Source organism: Festucalex cinctus, chromosome 16 (assembly GCF_051991245.1).
Source record: "Festucalex cinctus isolate MCC-2025b chromosome 16, RoL_Fcin_1.0, whole genome shotgun sequence".
In the NCBI taxonomy this organism is placed as follows: Eukaryota; Metazoa; Chordata; class Actinopteri; order Syngnathiformes; family Syngnathidae; genus Festucalex; species Festucalex cinctus.
Genome location: NC_135426.1, coordinates 24,310,981 through 24,334,441, shown reverse-complemented (window position 1 = coordinate 24,334,441; position 23,461 = coordinate 24,310,981). Strand labels below are relative to the sequence as shown.

The following is a 23,461-nucleotide window of genomic DNA, read 5'->3' as shown; positions in this document are numbered from 1 at the left end:
CAACAGTTGCCACAACAGCTGAGATTACACCTGCCGAAACAACAATTGTCCCAACAACAGGCTCTACCACAACAGCAGTCACAACATCTGCGGAAGCCCCAAGTGCTGCTATATCAACAGCAGAAACAACAATTGTCACAACCGCAGCAGTGACGACAGCTACCGAAACACCATTTGCCACAACAGATTCTACCACGACAGTGACAACACCTGAGGAAACAACAACCACTGCCACAACCACAGAAGTGACAACACCTCCAGAAACAACAGCTGACTTTACACCAGCCGAAACAACAGTTGTTGCCACAACAATGTCAGAAACAACAAGAGTTGCCACAACAGGCTCTAGTGCCCCAGCAACCAAACGAATTACTTTCAGATCTCTTCAAAGCACATTTACAAGTGATTTGCTGAACAAGTCGTCTGCAGCTTTCCAAAACAGAGAAGCCATGATCACGGGACAGGTAAGCTCATGGAACACAATATAATGCAACTACAGTGACAATCAACTCAAATCAACCTCATTGTTTTGTTTCCTCCCACAGCTTAAGCTCATATTTATTGAAGTATTTCCTTCCTCCTTCTTGCGCCTGCAAATCACTGCATTCAGGTACTTTCCTGTCGTTGTTAATTTGTCCAACAGATTAATTGCATTTTACAGTATTTACAATTAAAAGTTTTGGGGGATTTCTTCTCTAGGAATGGCTCAGTCGTCAATGCCTTGGATGCGGTGTTCACAGCCACATCTACGCCAAGTAACACCCAAATTGCGGATGTCTTGTCGGACGCGGCTTCAGTCGTCGAAGGCTTTGACATTGAAAGAAGCTCCATCACTGTTGAGTCAACACCCAGTGATGCGTCGACGACACAATCTGCTGCAACGGAAAACCCTGCGATGCCAACAACAGAGGCAACTACGCCGGAAACAACAAGCGGCGCTACAACAACTGCAGAAACAACAGCAGTTGCCACAACAACAGCAGTGACGACACCTGCCAAAACAACAACAGTTGCCACAACAACAGCAGTGACGACACCTGCCGAAACAACAACAGTTGCCACAACAACATCAGCAGTCACAACATCTGCGGAAACGACAAGCGCCGCTACAACAACTGCCGAAACAACAACAGTTGCCACAACAACATCAGCAGTCACAACATCTGCGGAAACAACAAGCGCTGCTGCATCAACGGCAGACACAACAGCAGTTGCCACAACAACAGCAGTAACAACACCTGCCGAATCAACAACAGTTGCCACAACAACATCAGCAGTCACAACATCTGCGGAAACAACAAGCGGCGCTACAACAATTGCAGAAACAAAAGCAGTTGCCACAACAACAGCAGTAACAACACCTGCCGAAACAACAACAGTTGCCACAACAGCTGACTCTACGACATCAGCAGTCACATCTGCGGAAACAACAAGCGCTGCTACATCAACGGCAGAAACAACAGCAGTTGCCACGACAACAGCAGTAACAACACCTGCCGAATCAACAACAGTTGCCACAACAACATCAGCAGTCACAACATCTGCGGAAACAACAAGCGGTGCTGCATCAACGGCATACACAACAGCAGTTGCCACAACAACAGCAGTAACAACACCTGCCGAAACAACAACAGTTGCCACAACAACAGCAGTGACGACACCTGCCGAAACAACAACAGTTGCCACAACAACAGCAGTGACGACACCTGCCGAAACAACAACAGTTGCCACAACAACATCAGATGTCACAACATCTGCGGAAACAACAAGCGCCGCTACAACAACTGCAGAAACAACAACAGTTGCCACAACAACAGCAGTGACAACACCTGCCGAAACAACAACAGTTGCCACAACAACAGCAGTGACGACACCTGCCGAAACAACAACAGTTGCCACAACAACATCAGCAGTCACAACATCTGCGGAAACAAGTGCTGCTGCATCAACGGCAGACACAACAGCAGTTGCCACAACAACAGCAGTAACAACACCTGCCGAATCAACAACAGTTGCCACAACAGCAGTGACGACACCTGCCGAAACAACAACAGTTGCCACAACAACATCAGCAGTCACAACATCTGCGGAAACAACAAGCGGCGCTACAACAACTGCAGAAACAACAGCAGTTGCCACAACAACAGCAGTGACGACACCTGCCGAAACAACAACAGTTGCCACAACAACATCAGCAGTCACAACATCTGCGGAAACAACAAGCGCTGCTGCATCAACGGCAGAAACAACAACAGTTGCCACAACAGCAGTGACGACACCTGCCGAAACAACAACAGTTGGCACAACAACATCAGCAGTCACAACATCTGCGGAAACAACAAGCGCCGCTACAACAACTGCAGAAACAACAACAGTTGCCACAACAACAGCAGTGACGACACCTGCCGAAACAACAACAGTTGCCACAACAACATCAGCAGTCACAACATCTGCGGAAACAATAAGCGCTGCTGCATCAACGGCAGACACAACAGCAGTTGCCACAACAGCAGCAGTAACAACACCTGCCGAATCAACAACAGTTGCCACAACAACAGCAGCAGGCACAACATCTGCGGAAACAACAAGCGCCGCTACAACAACTGCCGAAACAACAGCAGTTGCCACAACAACAGCACCAGTCACAACATCTGCGGAAGCAACAAGCGCTGCTGCATCAACAGCAGACACAACAGCAGTCACAACACCTGCCGAAACAACAACAGTTGCCACAACATCAGCAGTGACGACACCTGCCGAATCAACAACAGTTGCCACAACAACAGTGACGACACCTGCCGAAACAACAACAGTTGCTACAAAAACAGCAGTGACGACACCTGCCGAATCAACAACAGTTGCCACAACAGCAGTGAGGACACCTGCCGAAACAACAACAGTTGCCACAACAACATCAGCAGTCACAACATCTGCGGAAACAACAAGCGGCGCTACATCAACAGCAGAAACAACAACAGTTGCCACAACAACAGCAGTAACAACACCTGGCGAATCAACAACAGTTGCCACAACAACAGCAGTGACGACACCTGCCGAATCAACAACAGTTGCCACAACAACAGCAGTGACGACACCTGCCGAAACAACAACAGTTGCAACAACAGCAGACTCTTCGACATCAGCAGTCACAACATCTGCGGAAACAACAAGTGCCGCTACAACAACTGCAGAAACAACAGCAGTTGCCACAACAACAGCAGTAACAACATCTGCCGAATCAACAACAGTTGCCACAACAACATCAGCAGTCACAACATCTGCGGAAACAACAAGCGGCGCGACTACAACTGCAGAAACGACAGCAGTTGCCACAACAACAGCAATAACATCACCTGCCAAATCAACAACAGTTGCCACAACAACAGTGACGACACCTGCCGAAACAACAACAGTTGCCACATCAGCAGTCACAACATCTGCGGAAACAACAAGCGCCGCTACAACAACTGCAGAAACAACAACAGTTGCCACAACAACAGTGACGACACCTGCCGAAACAACAACAGTTGCCACAACATCAGCAGTCACAACATCTGCGGAAACAACAAGCGCTGCTGCATCAACGGCAGACACAACAGCAGTTGCCACAACAACAGCCAAATCAACAACAGTTGCCACAACAACATCAGCAGTCACAACATCTGCGGAAACAACAAGCGGTGCTGCATCAACGGCATACACAACAGCAGTTGCCACAACAACAGCAGTAACAACACCTGCCGAAACAACAACAGTTGCCACAACAACAGCAGTGACGACACCTGCCGAAACAACAACAGTTGCCACAACAACAGCAGTGACGACACCTGCCGAAACAACAACAGTTGCCACAACAACATCAGCAGTCACAACATCTGCGGAAACAACAAGCGCCGCTACAACAACTGCAGAAACAACAACAGTTGCCACAACAACAGCAGTGACGACACCTGCCGAAACAACAACAGTTGCCACAACAACAGCAGTGACGACACCTGCCGAAACAACAACAGTTGCCACAACAACATCAGCAGTCACAACATCTGCGGAAACAACAAGTGCTGCTGCATCAACGGCAGACACAACAGCAGTTGCCACAACAACAGCAGTAACAACACCTGCCGAATCAACAACAGTTGCCACAACAGCAGTGACGACACCTGCCGAAACAACAACAGTTGCCACAACAACATCAGCAGTCACAACATCTGCGGAAACAACAAGCGGCGCTACAACAACTGCAGAAACAACAGCAGTTGCCACAACAACAGCAGTGACGACACCTGCCGAAACAACAACAGTTGCCACAACAACATCAGCAGTCACAACATCTGCGGAAACAACAAGCGCTGCTGCATCAACGGCAGAAACAACAACAGTTGCCACAACAGCAGTGACGACACCTGCCGAAACAACAACAGTTGGCACAACAACATCAGCAGTCACAACATCTGCGGAAACAACAAGCGCCGCTACAACAACTGCAGAAACAACAACAGTTGCCACAACAACAGCAGTGACGACACCTGCCGAAACAACAACAGTTGCCACAACAACATCAGCAGTCACAACATCTGCGGAAACAATAAGCGCTGCTGCATCAACGGCAGACACAACAGCAGTTGCCACAACAACAGCAGTAACAACACCTGCCGAATCAACAACAGTTGCCACAACATCAGCAGTGACGACACCTGCCGAATCAACAACAGTTGCCACAACAACAGTGACGACACCTGCCGAAACAACAACAGTTGCTACAAAAACAGCAGTGACGACACCTGCCGAATCAACAACAGTTGCCACAACAGCAGTGAGGACACCTGCCGAAACAACAACAGTTGCCACAACAACATCAGCAGTCACAACATCTGCGGAAACAACAAGCGGCGCTACAACAACTGCAGAAACAACAGCAGTTGCCACAACAACAGCAGTAACAACACCTGCCGAATCAACAACAGTTGCCACAACAACAGCAGTGACGACACCTGCCGAAACAACAACAGTTGCAACAACAGCAGACTCTTCGACATCAGCAGTCACAACATCTGCGGAAACAACAAGTGCCGCTACAACAACTGCAGAAACAACAGCAGTTGCCACAACAACAGCAGTCACAACACCTGCCGAAACAACAACAGTTGCCACAACATCAGCAGTGACGACACCTGCCGAATCAACAACAGTTGCCACAACAACAGTGACGACACCTGCCGAAACAACAACAGTTGCTACAACAGCAGTGAGGACACCTGCCGAAACAACAACAGTTGCCACAACAACATCAGCAGTCACAACATCTGCGGAAACAACAAGCGGCGCTACATCAACAGCAGAAACAACAACAGTTGCCACAACAACAGCAGTAACAACACCTGCCGAATCAACAACAGTTGCCACAACAACAGCAGCAGGCACAACATCTGCGGAAACAACAAGCGCCGCTACAACAACTGCCGAAACAACAGCAGTTGCCACAACAACATCACCAGTCACAACATCTGCGGAAGCAACAAGCGCTGCTGCATCAACAGCAGACACAACAGCAGTTGCCACAACAACAGCAGTCACAACACCTGCCGAAACAACAACAGTTGCCACAACATCAGCAGTGACGACACCTGCCGAATCAACAACAGTTGCCACAACAACAGTGACGACACCTGCCGAAACAACAACAGTTGCTACAACAGCAGTGAGGACACCTGCCGAAACAACAACAGTTGCCACAACAACATCAGCAGTCACAACATCTGCGGAAACAACAAGCGGCGCTACATCAACAGCAGAAACAACAACAGTTGCCACAACAACAGCAGTAACAACACCTGCCGAATCAACAACAGTTGCCACAACAACAGCAGCAGGCACAACATCTGCGGAAACAACAAGCGCCGCTACAACAACTGCCGAAACAACAGCAGTTGCCACAACAACATCACCAGTCACAACATCTGCGGAAGCAACAAGCGCTGCTGCATCAACAGCAGACACAACAGCAGTTGCCACAACAACAGCAGTCACAACACCTGCCGAAACAACAACAGTTGCCACAACATCAGCAGTGACGACACCTGCCGAATCAACAACAGTTGCCACAACAACAGTGACGACACCTGCCGAAACAACAACAGTTGCTACAAAAACAGCAGTGACGACACCTGCCGAATCAACAACAGTTGCCACAACAGCAGTGAGGACACCTGCCGAAACAACAACAGTTGCCACAACAACATCAGCAGTCACAACATCTGCGGAAACAACAAGCGGCGCTACATCAACAGCAGAAACAACAACAGTTGCCACAACAACAGCAGTAACAACACCTGCCGAATCAACAACAGTTGCCACAACAACAGCAGTGACGACACCTGCCGAATCAACAACAGTTGCCACAACAACAGCAGTGACGACACCTGCCGAAACAACAACAGTTGCAACAACAGCAGACTCTTCGACATCAGCAGTCACAACATCTGCGGAAACAACAAGTGCCGCTACAACAACTGCAGAAACAACAGCAGTTGCCACAACAACAGCAGTAACAACATCTGCCGAATCAACAACAGTTGCCACAACAACATCAGCAGTCACAACATCTGCGGAAACAACAAGCGGCGCGACTACAACTGCAGAAACGACAGCAGTTGCCACAACAACAGCAATAACATCACCTGCCAAATCAACAACAGTTGCCACAACAACAGTGACGACACCTGCCGAAACAACAACAGTTGCCACATCAGCAGTCACAACATCTGCGGAAACAACAAGCGCTGCTGCATCAACGGCAGACACAACAGCAGTTGCCACAACAACAGCCGAATCAACAACAGTTGCCACAACAACATCAGCAGTCACAACATCTGCGGAAACAACAAGCGGCGCTACAACAACTGCAGTAACAGCACCTGCCGAATCAACAACAGTTGCCACAACAACATCAGCAGTCACATCTGCGGAAACAACAAGCGCTGCTACAACAACTGAAGACACAACAGCAGTTGCCACACCAACAGCAGTAACAACACCTGCCGAACCAACAACAGTTGCCACAACAACATCAGCAGTCACAACATCTGCAGAAACAACAAGCGGCGCAACAACAACTGCAGAAACAACAGCAGTTGCCACAACAACAGCAGTAACAACACCTGTCGAATCAACAACAGTTGCCACAACAACAGCAGTGACGACACCTGCCGAAACAACAGTTGCCACAACAACATCATCAGTCACAACATCTGCGGAAACAACAAGCGGCGCTACAACAACTGCAGAAACAACAGCAGTTGCCACAACAACAGCAGTGACGACACCTGCCGAATCAACAACAGTTGCCACAACAACATCAGCAGTCACAACATCTGCGGAAACAACAAGCAGCGCTACAACAACTGCAGAAACAACAACAGTTGCCACAACAACAGTGACGACACCTGCTGAAACAACAACAGTTGCCACAACAACATCAGCAGTCACAACATCTGCGGAAACAACAAGCGGCGCTACAACAACTGCAGAAACAACACCTGTCGAATCAACAACAGTTGCCACAACAACAGCAGTGACGACACCTGCCGAATCAACAACAGTTGCCACAACAACATCAGCAGTCACAACATCTGCGGAAACAACAAGCGCTGCTACATCAACAGCAGAAACAACAACAGTTGCCACAACAACAGCAGTGACGACACCTGCCGAAGCAACAACAGTTGCAACAACAGAAGACATTTCGACATCGGCAGTCACAACATCTCCTGAAACAACAAGCGCTGTTACAATAGCAGTGACGACACCTGCCAAATCAACAACAGTTTCCACAACAACAGCAGTGACGACACCTTCTGAAACAACAATAGTTGCCACAACAGCAGACACTATGACATCAGCAGTCACATCTGCGGAAACAACAAGCGCTGCTACGTCAACGGCAGAAACAACAGCAGTTGCCACAACAACAGCAGTAACAACACCTGCCGAATCCACAACAGTTGCCACAACAGACTCTACGACATCAGTGATCCCAACATCTGTGGAAACAAGCATTGCTAAAACAACTGCAGAAACAACAACAGTTGCCACAACAGCAGTGACGACACCTGCCGAATCAACAACAGTTGCCACAACAATGGCAGTGATGACACCTGCCGAAACAACAACAGTTGCCACAAAAACAGACTCTACAACGGTGACAACACCTGAGGTAACAACAACCACTTCCACAACCACAGCAGAAACATTTGCCACAACACAAGCAGTGACAGCACCTGCCGAAACAGCAACAGCTGAGATTACACCTGCTGGAACAACAGTCATCACAACAGCAGACTCTACCACAACAGCAGTCACAGCACCTGTGGAAACAACAACAACCACTGCCACAACCACAGCAGAATCAACAGTTGCCACAACAGCTGAGATTACACCTGCCGAAACAACAATTGTCCCAACAACAGGCTCTACCACAACAGCAGTCACAACATCTGCGGAAGCCCCAAGTGCTGCTATATCAACAGCAGAAACAACAATTGTCACAACCGCAGCAGTGACGACAGCTACCGAAACACCATTTGCCACAACAGATTCTACCACGACAGTGACAACACCTGAGGAAACAACAACCACTGCCACAACCACAGAAGTGACAACACCTCCAGAAACAACAGCTGACTTTACACCAGCCGAAACAACAGTTGTTGCCACAACAATGTCAGAAACAACAAGAGTTGCCACAACAGGCTCTAGTGCCCCAGCAACCAAACGAATTACTTTCAGATCTCTTCAAAGCACATTTACAAGTGATTTGCTGAACAAGTCGTCTGCAGCTTTCCAAAACAGAGAAGCCATGATCACGGGACAGGTAAGCTCATGGAACACAATATAATGCAACTACAGTGACAATCAACTCAAATCAACCTCATTGTTTTGTTTCCTCCCACAGCTTAAGCTCATATTTATTGAAGTATTTCCTTCCTCCTTCTTGCGCCTGCAAATCACTGCATTCAGGTACTTTCCTGTCGTTGTTAATTTGTCCAACAGATTAATTGCATTTTACAGTATTTACAATTAAAAGTTTTGGGGGATTTCTTCTGTAGGAATGGCTCAGTCGTCAATGCCTTGGATGCGGTGTTCACAGCCACATCTACGCCAAGTAACACCCAAATTGCGGATGTCTTGTCGGACGCGGCTTCAGTCGTCGAAGGCTTTGACATTGAAAGAAGCTCCATCACTGTTGAGTCAACACCCAGTGATGCGTCGACGACACAATCTGCTGCAACGGAAAACCCTGCGATGCCAACAACAGAGGCAACTACGCCAGTTAAGACACCAGCTGAATCAGGAACTGCGGCGACAAACACTGCTCAGACGACCGTACAAACCTCTGTTGCCACAACAGCAGTGGAGGTTGTGACTTCTGCACCATCAGTTTTTGAAACCACTCCCACAACAACAGTGTTGACAGTAGCTGCAACAAGCATGTTGACAACCCCTTCTCAGACAAGCGATAAAACAACCGCCATAGCTATGACAGAAGTGTCAACAACTGTTGTTGAAACAACAGCAGAAAAATCTGCTCTTGCAACATCGGGACTGACAACATCTGCAGTCACCAGTGTAACTGCAACAGCTGCAATGATAACCCCAAAAGATACAACTGCTACAGTTGCAGAATCAGGAACAACAGATCAGACAACTCGAGAAACATTGGATCCAGCTACAACAGCAGTACTAATATCCACAGCAACTAGTGAAACTGCAGTGTCTACTACAGAGGTAACAGGGGCAGCAACTTCTGAAACCACAGCTGGAGCCACAACATCTGCTCCAATAACAGCGGGGTTGACATCCACAGCAATTAGTAAAATGGCAGCATCTTCTGCAGCATCAACTGGGGTGACAATCGCTGAAACAACAGTTGTTGCCACAACAGCAGAATTGGAGACAACAGCTCAGGCAAGTACAGAAACACCAACTCCCACATCAGCAGTTGTAGCAACATCTGCAGCAACAAGTGCAACCACTGCTCAAGCAACAACTACAGTGACAACCCCTGCTGAAACTACAGTTACAGTCACAGCCACAGAATCTGAAACAACCGTTGAGACAACTGTTGCAACATCAGCTCCCAAAACATCAGCAGTGTTGACAACATCTGCAGCAACGAGTGAAATATTAACACCTGCTGGGGAGGCAACAGGGGCTGCAACTACTGAAACAACAGCTGTAGCCACAACTGGAGAATCTGAAACAACCATTGAGACAACGGAAGAAACATCAGCTCCAATAACGACAGCGGGGTTGACAACATCTGCAGCAACGAGTGAAACAGCAACATTTGCTGAGGCATCAACTGGGGCAACAAACGCTGAAACAACAGTTGAAGCCACAACAGCAGAATCAGAGACAACAGGTCAGGCAACTACGGAAACACCAACTCCCTCAACATCAGCAGTTGTAGCAACATCTGCAGCAACAAGTGCAACTACTGCTCAAGCAACAACTACAGTGACAACCCCTGCTGAAACTACAGTTAAAGAAACAGTCACAGAATCTGAAACAACGGTTGAGACAACTGTTGCAACATCAGCTCCCAAAACATCAGCAGTGTTGACAACATCTGCAGCGTTGACAACATCTGCAGCAACGAGTGAAATATTAACGCCTGCTGGAGAGGCAACAGGTGCAGCAACTACTGAAACAACAGCTGTAGCCACAACTGGAGAATCTGAAACAACCATTGAGACAACGGTAGAAACATCAGCTCCAATAACGACAGTGGGGTTGACAACATCTGCAGCAACGAGTGAAACAGCAACATTTGCTGAGGCATCAACTGGGGCAACAAACGCTGAAACAACAATTGAAGCCACAACAGCAGAATCGGAGACAACAGGTCAGGCAACTACGGAAACACCAACTCCCTCAACATCAGCAGTTGTAGCAACATCTGCAGCAACAAGTGCAACTACTGCTCAAGCAACAACTACAGTGACAACCCCTGCTGAAACTACAGTTAAAGAAACAGCCACAGAATCTGAAACAACCGTTGAGACAACTGTTGCAACATCAGCTCCCAAAACATCAGCAGTGTTGACAACATCTGCAGCAACGAGTGAAATATTAACGCCTGCTGGAGAGGCAACAGATGCAGCAACTACTGAAACAACAGCTGTAGCCACAACTGGAGAATCTGAAGTAACCATTGAGACAACGGAAGAAACATCAGCTCCAATAACGACGACAGTGGTGTTGACGTCCACAGCAACTAGTAAATCGATAACATCTGCTGCAGAGTCAACTGGGGCAACAAACGCTGAAACGACATCTATAGACACAACTGATGAATCACAGACAACAGACCAGACAATTGTGGAAATGTCAGTTCCCACAACATCAGCAGCGTTTACGACATCCGCAGCAGCGACTGAAACATTAACATCATCTGCTGGGGCGGCAACAGGGGCTGCAACTACTGAAACAACAGCTGTAGCCACAACTGTAGATTCTGAAGCAACCATTGAGACAACGGTAGAAACATCAGCTCCAATAACGACAGTGGGGTTGACGTCTACAGCAACTAGTAAATCGGGAACATCTGCTGCAGCGTCAAGTGGGGCAACAAACGCTGAAACAACAGTTGAAACCACAACAGCAGAATCCGAGACAACAGGTCAGGCAACTACGGAAACACCAACTCCCTCAACATCAGCAGTTGTAGCAACATCTGCAGCAACAAGTGCAACCACTGCTCAAGCAACAACTACAGTGACAACCCCTGCTGAAACTACAGTTAAAGCCACAGCCACAGAATCTGAAGCAACCGTTGAGACAACTGTTGCAACATCAGCTCCCAAAACATCAGCAGTGTTGACAACATCTGCAGCGTTGACAACATCTGCAGCAACGAGTGAAATATTAACGCCTGCTGGAGAGGCAACAGGTGCAGCAACTACTGAAACAACAGCTGTAGCCACAACTGGAGAATCTGAAACAACCATTGAGACAACGGAAGAAACATCAGCTCCAATAACGACAGCGGGGTTGACAACATCTGCAGCAACGAGTGAAACAGCAACATTTGCTGAGGCATCAACTGGGGCAACAAACGCTGAAACAACAGTTGAAGCCACAACAGCAGAATTGGAGACAACAGCTCAGGCAAGTACAGAAACACCAACTCCCACAACATCAGCAGTTGTCGCAACATCTGCAGCAACAAGTGCAACCACTGCACAAGCAACAACTGTAGTGACAACCCCTGCTGAAACTACAGTTACAGTCACAGCCACAAAATCTGAAACAACCGTTGAGACAACGGTAGAAACATCAGCTCCAATAACGACAGCGGGGTTGACAACATCTGCAGCAACGAGTGAAATATTAACAGCTGCGGGGGAGGCAACAGGGGCAGCAACTACTGAAACAACAGCTGTAGCCACAACTGTAGAATCTGAAGCAACCATTGAGACAACGGTAGAAACATCAGCTCCAATAACGACAGTGGGGTTGACGTCTACAGCAACTAGTAAATCGGGAACATCTGCTGCAGCGTCAAGTGGGGCAACAAACGCTGAAACAACAGTTGAAACCACAACAGCAGAATCGGAGACAACAGGTCAGGCAACTACGGAAACACCAACTCCCTCAACATCAGCAGTTGTAGCAACATCTGCAGCAACAAGTGCAACTACTGCTCAAGCAACAACTACAGTGACAACCCCTGCTGAAACTACAGTTAAAGAAACAGCCACAGAATCTGAAACAACCGTTGAGACAACTGTTGCAACATCAGCTCCCAAAACATCAGCAGTGTTGACAACATCTGCAGCGTTGACAACATCTGCAGCAACGAGTGAAATATTAACGCCTGCTGGAGAGGCAACAGATGCAGCAACTACTGAAACAACAGCTGTAGCCACAACTGGAGAATCTGAAGTAACCATTGAGACAACGGAAGAAACATCAGCTCCAATAACGACAGCGGGGTTGACAACATCTGCAGCAACGAGTGAAATATTAACGCCTGCTGGAGAGGCAACAGATGCAGCAACTACTGAAACAACAGCTGTAGCCACAACTGGAGAATCTGAAGTAACCATTGAGACAACGGAAGAAACATCAGCTCCAATAACGACGACAGTGGTGTTGACGTCCACAGCAACTAGTAAATCGATAACATCTGCTGCAGAGTCAACTGGGGCAACAAACGCTGAAACGACATCTATAGACACAACTGAAGAATCACAGACAACAGACCAGACAATTGTGGAAATGTCAGTTCCCACAACATCAGCAGCGTTTACGACATCCGCAGCAGCGACTGAAACATTAACATCATCTGCTGGGGCGGCAACAGGGGCTGCAACTACTGAAACAACAGCTGTAGCCACAACTGTAGATTCTGAAGCAACCATTGAGACAACGGTAGAAACATCAGCTCCAATAACGACAGTGGGGTTGACGTCTACAGCAACTAGTAAATCGGGAACATCTGCTGCAGCGTCAAGTGGGGCAACAAACGCTGAAACAACAGTTGAAACCACAACAGCAGAATCCGAGACAACAGGTCAGGCAACTACGGAAACACCAACTCCCTCAACATCAGCAGTTGTAGCAACATCTGCAGCAACAAGTGCAACCACTGCTCAAGCAACAACTACAGTGACAACCCCTGCTGAAACTACAGTTAAAGCCACAGCCACAGAATCTGAAGCAACGGTTGAGACAACTGTTGCAACATCAGCTCCCAAAACATCAGCAGTGTTGACAACATCTGCAGCGTTGACAACATCTGCAGCAACGAGTGAAATATTAACGCCTGCTGGAGAGGCAACAGGTGCAGCAACTACTGAAACAACAGCTGTAGCCACAACTGGAGAATCTGAAACAACCATTGAGACAACGGTAGAAACATCAGCTCCAATAACGACGACAGTGGTGTTGACGTCCACAGCAACTAGTAAATCGATAACATCTGCTGCAGAGTCAACTGGGGCAACAAACGCTGAAACAACAATTGAAGCCACAACAGCAGAATTGGAGACAACAGCTCAGGCAAGTACGGAAACACCAACTCCCACAACATCAGCAGTTGTAGCAACATCTGCAGCAACAAGTGCAACCACTGCTCAAGCAACAACTGGAATGACAACCCCTGCTGAAACTACAGTTGAGGCCACAGACACAGAATCTGAAACAACCGTTGAGACAACTGTAGAAACATCAGCTCCCACAACATCAGCAGCGTTGACAACATCTGCAGCAACGAGTGAAATATTAACAGCTGCGGGGGAGGCAACAGGGGCAGCAACTACTGAAACAACAGCTGTAGCCACAACTGGAGAATCTGAAACAACCATTGAGACAACGGTAGAAACATCAGCTCCAATAACAACAGCGGGATTGACATCCACAGCAACTCGTAAATCGGGAACATCTGCTGCAGAGTCAACTGGGGCAACAAACGCTGAAACAACAATTGAAGCCACAACAGCAGAATCAGAGACAACAGATCAGGCAACTGTAGAAACATCAGCTCCCACAACATCAGGAGCATTATTGACATCCGCAGCAAAAACTGAAACATTAACACCTGCTGGGGCGGCAACAGGGGCAGCAACTTCTGAAACAACAGCTGTAGCCACAACTATAGAATCTGAAGCAACTGCTGAGACAACGGTAGAAACATCCGCTCCAATAACAACAGCGGGGTTGACATCCACAGCAACGAGTGAAACAGCAACATTTGCTGCAGCGTCAACTGGGGCAACAAACGCTGAAACAACAGCTGGAGCCACAACTGTAGAATCTGAAGCAACCATTGAGACAACGGTAGAAACATCAGCTCCAATCACGACAGTGGGGTTGACGTCCACAGCAACTAGTAGATCGGGAACATCTGTTGCAGCGTCAACTGGGGCAACAAACGCTGAAACAACAGCTGTAGACACAACAGCAGGATTGGAGACAACAGGTCAGGCAACTGTGGAAACATCAGCTCCCACAACATCAGCAGTGTTGACAACATCTGCAGCAACGAGTGAAACAGCAACATTTGCTGAGGCATCAACTGGGGCAACAAACGCTGAAACAACAGTTGAAGCCACAACAGCAGAATCAGAGACAACAGGTCAGGCAACTACGGAAACACCAACTCCCTCAACATCAGCAGTTGTAGCAACATCTGCAGCAACAAGTGCAACTACTGCTCAAGCAACAACTACAGTGACAACCCCTGCTGAAACTACAGTTAAAGAAACAGCCACAGAATCTGAAACAACGGTTGAGACAACTGTTGCAACATCAGCTCCCAAAACATCAGCAGTGTTGACATCTGCAGCGTTGACAACATCTGCAGTAACGAGTGAAATATTAACGCCTGCTGGAGAGGCAACAGGTGCAGCAACTACTGAAACAACAGCTGTAGCCACAACTGGAGAATCTGAAACAACCATTGAGACAACGGAAGAAACATCAGCTCCAATAACGACAGCGGGGTTGACAACATCTGCAGCAACGAGTGAAACAGCAACATTTTCTGAGGCATCAACTGGGGCAACAAACGCTGAAACAACAGCTATAGCCACAACAGCAGAATTGGAGACAACAGGTAAGGCAACTACAGAAACACCACCTCCCACAACAACAGCAGTTGCAGCAACAAATGCAACCACTGCTCAAGCAACAACTGGAATGACAACCCCTGCTGAAACTACAGTTAAAGCCACAGCCACAGAATCTGAAACACCCGTTGAGCCAACGGTAGAAACATCAGCTCCAATAACGACAGCGGGGTTGACATCCACAGCAACGAGTGAAACAGCAACATTTGCTGAGACATCAACTGGGGCAACATTGGCTGAAACAACAGCTATAGCCACAACAGCAGAATTGGAGACAACAGGTCAGGCAACTACAGAAACACCAACTCAAGCAACAACTGCAGTGACAACCCCTGCTGAAACAACAGTCAAAGCCACAGCCACAGAATCTGAAACAACCGTTGAGACAACGGTAGACACATCCGCTACAATAACAACGGGGTTGACGTCCACAGCAATTAGTAAATCGGTAACATCTGCTGCAGCGTCAACTGGGGCAACAATGGCTGAAACAACATTTATAGCCACAACAGCAGAATTGGAGACAACGGGTCAGGCAAGTACGGAAACACCAACTCCCACAACATCAGCAGTTGTCGCAACATCTGCAGCAACAAGTGCAACCACTGCACAAGCAACAACTGTAGTGACAACCCCTGCTGAAACTACAGTTACAGTCACAGCCACAAAATCTGAAACAACCGTTGAGACAACTGTAGAAACATCAGCTCCCACAACATCAGCAGCAACGAGTGAAATATTAACGCCTGCTGGGGAGGCAACAGGGGAAGCAACTACTGAAACAACAGCTGTAGCCACAACTATAGAATCTGAAGCAACCATTGAGACAACGGTAGAAACATCAGTTCCCACAACATCTGCAGTGTTGACAACATCTGCAGCAAGTGAAATATTAACATCTGCTGGGGTGGCAACAGGGGCAGCAACTACTGAAACAACAGCTGTCGCCGCAACTGTAGAATCTGAAGCAACCGTTGAGACAACCGGAGAAACATCAGCTCCAATAACAACGGCGGGGTTGACGCCCACAGCAACTAGTGGAATATTAGCATCGACTGCAGCAGCAACTGGGGCAACAATCACTGAAACGACAGCTGTATTCACAACTGAAGAATCACAGACAACAGACCAGACAATTGTGGAAACGTCAGCTCCCACAACATCAGCAGCGTTTACGACATCCGCAGCAACGACTGAAACATTAACACCTGCTGGGGCGGCGACAGGGGCAGCAAGTAGTGAAACAACATCATTAGCAACAACTCCAGAATCTGAAACAACCGTTGAGACAACGGTAGAAACATCAGCTCCAATAACAACAGCGGGGTTGACATCCACAGCAATTAGTGAAATGGCAACATCTTCCGCAGCATCAAATGGGGCAACAATCACAGAAACAACAGCTGTAGCCACATCTGTAGAATCTGAAACAACTATTGAGACAACGGTAGAAACATCGGCTCCAATAGCAACCGTGGTGTTGACATCAACAGCAACGAGAGAAATGGCAACATCTGCTGCAGCGTCAACTCGGGCGACAATCGCTGAAACAACAGCTGTAGCCACAACAGCAGAATCTGAGACAACAGGTCAGGCAAATGTGGAAACATCAGCTCCCACAACAACAGCAGCTGTCGCAACATCTGCAGCAACAACTGCAATGGCAACCACTGCTCAAGCAACAACTGAAGTGACAACCACTGCTGAAACTACAGTTAAAGCCACAGCCACAGAATCTGAAACAACAGTTGAGACAACTGAAGAAACATCAGCAGGGTTGACATCTGCAGCAACAACTGACACATTAACACCTGCTGGGGCAGCAACTACTGAAACAACAGCTGTAGCAACAACTCCAGAATCTGAAGCAACCGTTGAGACAACAGTAGAAACATCAGCACCAATAACAGCAGCAGGGTTGACATCCACAGCAACGAGTGAAACAGCAACGTCTGCTGCAGCATCAACTGGGGCAACAATCGATGAAACAACAGCTGTAGCCACAACAGCAGAATCTGAAACAATAACTGTGGAAACAGCAACGTTGACAACATCTTCAGCAACGAGTGAAACATTAACACCTGTTGCGGCCGCAACAGGTGCGGCAACTTCTGAAACAACGGCTGTAGCCACAGCTGCAGAGTCTGGAACAACCGTTGTGACAACTGTAGAAACATCAGCTCCCACAGCAACAGCAGCACTGACAACATCTGCAGCAACAAGTGAAACATTCACACCTGCTGGTGTAGCAACAGGGGCAGCAACTGCTAAAAGTACTGCAGTAACCACAACTGCAGAATTAGAATCAACAGTTCGGATAACTGCAGAAACATCTTTTCCATCTGTACCAACAACTGGAGCAACTGCACAACCTGTTACGACGCCATCTCAGACAACAAGAAGCACAAAAGGGACACCTTTTCTGACTGCAACTTCAGAAACATTTGCATCGGTTGCCACAACTACTGCAACGACACCTGATCTGATAACAACGAAGGCATTCACAAAAACGCCTTCTACACAATTGGTCCAAACAAGAACAACTGCATTGCCAACAACCATGGAACGCACAACCGCAACATTGGCCGAGTCAACAACAGGGACACCGACGATAACGACACCACCCATCGCAGCACTGACAGGAACTCCAGCGCAAGTGTCAACCGCAACAACAGGAAGTGCCGCAACAAATGCAGCCACTGAAAATGCCGCGACAAATGCCGTGACAGGAAATGTTGCGACAAATGCCGTGACAGGAAATGCCGCGACAGATGCAGCCACAGGAAATGCCGCGACAGATGCAGCCACTGGAAATGCCGCGACAGATGCAGCCACTGGAAATGCCGCGACAGATGCAGCCACAGGAAATGCTGCGACAGATGCAGCCACAGGAAATGCTGCGACAGATGCAGCCACAGGAAATGCTGCGACAGATGCAGCCACAGGAAATGCTGCGACAGATGCCGTGACACGAAATGCCGCGACGGATGCCGTGACAGGAAATGTTGCGACAGATGCCGTGACAGGAAATGTTGCGACAAATGCCGTGACAGGAAATGTTGCGACAAATGCCGTGACAGGAAATGCCGCGACAGATGCAGCCACAGAAAATGCCGCGACAGATGCAGCCACAGGAAATGCCGCGACAGATGCAGCCACAGGAAATGCCGCGACAGATGCCGTGACAGGAAATGTTGCAACAGATGCCGTGACAGGAAATGTTGCGACAAATGCCGTGACAGGAAATGTTGCGACAAATGCCGTGACAGGAAATGTTGCGACAAATGCCGTGACAGGAAATGTTGCGACAAATGCCGTGACAGGAAATGCCGCGACAGATGCAGCCACAGGAAATGCCGCGACAGATGCAGCCACTGGAAATGCCGCGACAGATGCAGCCACTGGAAATGCCGCAACAGATGCAGCCACAGGAAATGCTGCGACAGATGCAGCCACAGGAAATGCTGCGACAGATGCAGCCACAGGAAATGCTGCGACAGATGCAGCCACAGGAAATGCTGCGACAGATGCCGTGACACGAAATGCCGCGACGGATGCCGTGACAGGAAATGTTGCGACAGATGCCGTGACAGGAAATGTTGCGACAAATGCCGTGACAGGAAATGTTGCGACAAATGCCGTGACAGGAAATGCCGCGACAGATGCAGCCACAGAAAATGCCGCGACAGATGCAGCCACAGGAAATGCCGCGACAGATGCAGCCACAGGAAATGCCGCGACAGATGCCGTGACAGGAAATGTTGCAACAGATGCCGTGACAGGAAATGTTGCGACAAATGCCGTGACAGGAAATGTTGCGACAAATGCCGTGACAGGAAATGTTGCGACAAATGCCGTGACAGGAAATGTTGCGACAAATGCCGTGACAGGAAATGCCGCGACAGATGCAGCCACAGGAAATGCCGCGACAGATGCAGCCACAGGAAATGCCGCGACAGATGCCGTGACAGGAAATGTTGCGACAAATGCCGTGACAGGAAATGTTGCGACAAATGCCGTGACAGGAAATGCCGCGACAGATGCAGCCACAGGAAATGCCGCGACAGATGCAGCCACAGGAAATGCCGCGACAGATGCCGCGACAGGCAATGCCGCGACAGATGCCGTGACAGGAAATGTTGCGACAAATGCCGTGACAGGAAATGTTGCGACAAATGCCGTGACAGGAAATGCCGCGACAGATGCAGCCACAGGAAATGCCGCGACAGATGCAGCCACAGGAAATGCCGCGACAGATGCAGCCACAGGAAATGCCGCGACAGATGCCGCGACAGGAAATGCCGCGACAGATGCCGTGACAGGAAATGTTGCAACAGATGCCGTGACAGGAAATGTTGCGACAAATGCCGTGACAGGAAATGCCGCGACAGATGCAGCCACAGGAAATGCCGCGACAGATGCAGCCACAGGAAATGCCGCGACAGATGCCGTGACAGGAAATGCCGCAACAGATGCAGCCACTGGAAGTGCCGCGACAGATGCCGTGACAGGAAATGCCGCAACAGATGCAGCCACTGGAAGTGCCGCGACAGATGCCGTGACAGGAAATGTTGCGACAAATGCCGTGACAGGAAATGTTGCGACAAATGCCGTGACAGGAAATGTTGCGACAAATGCCGTGACAGGAAATGTTGCGACAAATGCCGTGACAGGAAATGTTGCGACAAATGCCGTGACAGGAAATGCCGCGACAGATGCAGCCACTGGAAATGCCGCGACAAATGCAGCCACTGGAAATGCCGTGACAGGAAATGCCGCGACAGATGCAGCCACTGGAAATGCCGTGACAGGAAATGTTGCAACAAATGCCGTGACTGGAAATGTTGCGACAAATGCAGTGACAGGAAATGCCGCGACAAATGCAGCCACAGGAAATGCTGCGACAGGAAATGCTGCGACAAATGCGGCCACAGGAAATGCCGCGACAGGAAATGCCGCGACAAATGCGGCCACAGGAAATGCTGCGACAAATGCGGCCACAGGAAATGCTGCGACAAATGCCGTGACAGGAAATGTTGCAACAAATGCCGTGACAGGAAATGCCGCGACAAATGCCGTGACAGGAAATGTTGCGACAAATGCCGTGACAGGAAATGCTGCGACAAATGCGGCCACAGGAAATGCCGCGACAGGAAATGCCGCGACAAATGCGGCCACAGGAAATGCCGCAACAAATGCCGTGACAGGAAATGCCGCGACAAATGCGGCCACAGGAAATGCCGCAACAAATGCCGTGACAGGAAATGCCGCGACAACCATGCCAGGAGCAACACAAATTGCAACTACGACGATAGCACCTGCCATAATCATCAGACGAGTTTCTTTCAGATCCCTTCAAAGCACATTTACAAACAACCTGCTGAATCAGTCGTCTCCCGAGTTTGTGTTCCGAGCCACCATGATAAGAAGTCAGGTAAGGAAAAAAATAAACGAGAGCATCAACTCATTGACAGAAGTTTTTATGTCACCACAGGATTGCTGTAAATAAGCATTAAAGCATTCAATTATTATGTATTTGTTTTGCAGCTTCAACCTTTATTCCAAAGAGAATTTCCTACCATCTTCAGGATCCTGATTATCATTGGATTCAGGTAACGTGCTTGCGTCGGTTTTCTTGGGTTATTGCGCGGATGCTAAGGAAACAGAAAAAAAAAAAACTTTTATCTTAAGTTGCAATTCATTTGTCCAGAAATTCAGTTCCAGCTTCAAAATATTCCGCTGATTCAATTTAATTGCAGTTCAGTGTCAACGTTTTCGTTCATGTTAAAAAAAAAAAAAAACAGTGTGTAAATATACAGTATATATATATATATATATATATATATATATATATATATATATATATATATATATTTTAATATTGCATATATTTTGTCCTTTTCATGGGCAGACGTGGCTCAGTCATCAACGACATGGACCTCCAGTTTTCCAACCGGGCGCCGAACAACACGGCAATCGCCGCCGTCCTGACTGACGCCGTCTCGGTCGTCAGCGGTTTCGACATCGAGCAAGGCTCCGTCACCGTCGAAGGAATCGGTATTTTTCTCTTTTCTTTGGTTTTTTCCAAATCACAATCCAGCAGAATTTGAATGAGTTCATCGGAGAACTCAAATGTGATTTTGTTGTTCCAGTTTCGAGCGGAACGAGCCACAAGATCAGCCTGCTCAGCGCGTTCTGTCTGGCGCTTCTTTCGTGGATCTCGTCCGGTCAGCAATAAACGTCGTCGGCCCCCCAACGCCGGCGTCGCTCAACGTACAAGTTGAAAGACGCGTCGACGCAGGGAAGTCCGCCATTTTGGTTTGGAGCGGCCATACTGGCAGTCAGTCATCAATGCAAATGCAACGCTTCGCCTTCTTCAACTTGCAGATTTCATGACTTATTTCTAACAACGGGTTTCAAACCAGATATGCACTTTTTAGAGGTATTTTGTGGTTATTAAATTCTATTTTTAATATATTCTATTTAAAACGCACAACCGTGGTTATTTATCCATTTAGGACAATGCAATGCCGACTGTATGTACTTTATTTATGCATCTAATGCAGTGAGACCCAATAAAAATGGAGTTTTCAAGTTTGTGTGATGGTTATTTGAAGGTCGTTACCGGTCATACGTGCGATATGAAAAGCACGCCCGATGACATTTCCTGCAATAACACAATTCAATAGATGGCGAGACTTGTTGTTCTAAACGCCAGCGGATCCGGTTTGCTGGAAAAATAACACAAGGCAGGGCCCCTTTGTCAGAGACTTTCAGTGGCACTTTGTTTGTTTTTTTTGTGGTTTTGACCTGCAGATGCAAAAACAAAAGCAAAACAAAACGCCACTTTTCTTCATAAAAGCCGCATTAAATGAGCACACAATGCAAGACACTCCTCAACATTCGAGGACACTCTCGACGTCAACACAAAGCAATGCATCAAGACTTACAGGGAAAATAGGAATTCAACATTCATGGAAATTTATTACAACGCGTTTCGTTACTGTGGATACTCGCCAGCGGTTAATAAATCAATAAATAGCAATAAAATGATTAGATTTTTTTAATGGCATCAATTGTATTGTTCAGTATCACACTTGTGCAAAAAAAAAAAAAAACACTAATTGACAACAAATTATAGTGAGATTATGTGTCCCTAAATGTATTTTTTAAGCTAATTTAAAAAATCTAGAAAAGTTTACTTTACATCTCTGATTTAAAAAAAAAAAAAGTAAAGATTTGTTGGCCAATGTAATTTGAGGAAATCTTTGAATAATAAAATGAAAATGTCAATATTGACAGCTTACATCCAATCTAGTATTTACTTGACATTTACTCGAATAGGAAATAAGTGGCTGATGGCATCAACTAAGCAAAATCAATTTAAAGAACTAGCAGATAAATAAATATTGTTTAACCACCGTGCATGTTTTGATATGTTCAGATTGTTTTATGTGCTGGTCAATTTTTTGGGAAAACCACTGCTGAAAAAACAAAAACAAAAAAAACACATGGACACGTTAATTCTCATATTTAGTCCAATAAGCATCTTACAGCATTTTAATAAAAAAAAAATCAACAATTTAAATATTGAATAATAGATTATAATTATAGAAAGCTATTTTCAAATTTTTTATACTTCAGGTTCGATAAGAAATTAACACATTGCTTGATGTGATGAAAAAAAAAAAAACAATAGCTAAGATGAAACAATTTATGAAAGAGGCTTAAATTGATTGTCCTTCTTTGAGTCACAACCACACAAAAAAAAAACAGATGACTTTTTTTTTTAGACAGAAGATATCGAGATTCTAATCAACCAGTGTCAG

General features: G+C 47.3%; 3 protein-coding genes across 3 annotated transcripts; all 3 read left to right on the top strand.

Annotated features, from left to right (window-relative positions):
- Nucleotides 1-449: 449 nt before the first annotated feature.
- Nucleotides 450-11,792, top strand: LOC144003230 (uncharacterized). Its single transcript, XM_077499256.1, has 5 exons — nt 450-464; nt 546-610; nt 8,466-8,605; nt 10,133-11,387; nt 11,666-11,792. Exons 1-5 carry the CDS (start codon nt 450-452, stop codon nt 11,790-11,792), a joined length of 1,602 nt encoding a protein of 533 aa, XP_077355382.1.
- A 1,803-nt stretch (nt 11,793-13,595) lies between these two features.
- LOC144003229 (uncharacterized) lies at nt 13,596-20,398 on the top strand. The gene is made up of 2 exons (XM_077499255.1): nt 13,596-20,217; nt 20,333-20,398. Exons 1-2 carry the CDS (start codon nt 14,155-14,157, stop codon nt 20,396-20,398), a joined length of 6,129 nt encoding a protein of 2,042 aa, XP_077355381.1. The 5' UTR covers nt 13,596-14,154.
- Nucleotides 20,399-20,871: 473 nt separating this feature from the next.
- On the top strand, nt 20,872-22,226 carry LOC144004116 (uncharacterized). Its single transcript, XM_077501070.1, has 4 exons — nt 20,872-21,066; nt 21,180-21,244; nt 21,544-21,689; nt 21,785-22,226. Exons 1-4 carry the CDS (start codon nt 20,911-20,913, stop codon nt 21,868-21,870), a joined length of 453 nt encoding a protein of 150 aa, XP_077357196.1. The 5' UTR covers nt 20,872-20,910; the 3' UTR covers nt 21,871-22,226.
- The last annotated feature ends 1,235 nt before the right edge of the window (nt 22,227-23,461 follow it).

Excerpts from the sequence above, each read along its gene's own strand:
- LOC144004116 (XM_077501070.1), top strand. The coding sequence starts at position 20,911 with ATGCCAGGAGCAACACAAATTGCAACTACGACGATAGCACCTGCCATA. Across the intron at positions 21,067-21,179 it reads CCACCATGATAAGAAGTCAG|CTTCAACCTTTATTCCAAAG; the intron begins GTAAGGAAAAAA and ends TTTGTTTTGCAG. Across the intron at positions 21,690-21,784 it reads CGTCACCGTCGAAGGAATCG|TTTCGAGCGGAACGAGCCAC; the intron begins GTATTTTTCTCT and ends TTGTTGTTCCAG.
- LOC144003229 (XM_077499255.1), top strand. The coding sequence starts at position 14,155 with ATGACAACCCCTGCTGAAACTACAGTTGAGGCCACAGACACAGAATCT. Across the intron at positions 20,218-20,332 it reads GAAATGTTGCGACAAATGCC|GAAATGCCGCGACAGATGCA; the intron begins GTGACAGGAAAT and ends ATGCCGTGACAG.
- LOC144003230 (XM_077499256.1), top strand. Across the intron at positions 8,606-10,132 it reads CAACAGATTCTACCACGACA|CTCCCAAAACATCAGCAGTG; the intron begins GTGACAACACCT and ends TTGCAACATCAG. Across the intron at positions 11,388-11,665 it reads GACCAGACAATTGTGGAAAT|AATCCGAGACAACAGGTCAG; the intron begins GTCAGTTCCCAC and ends CCACAACAGCAG.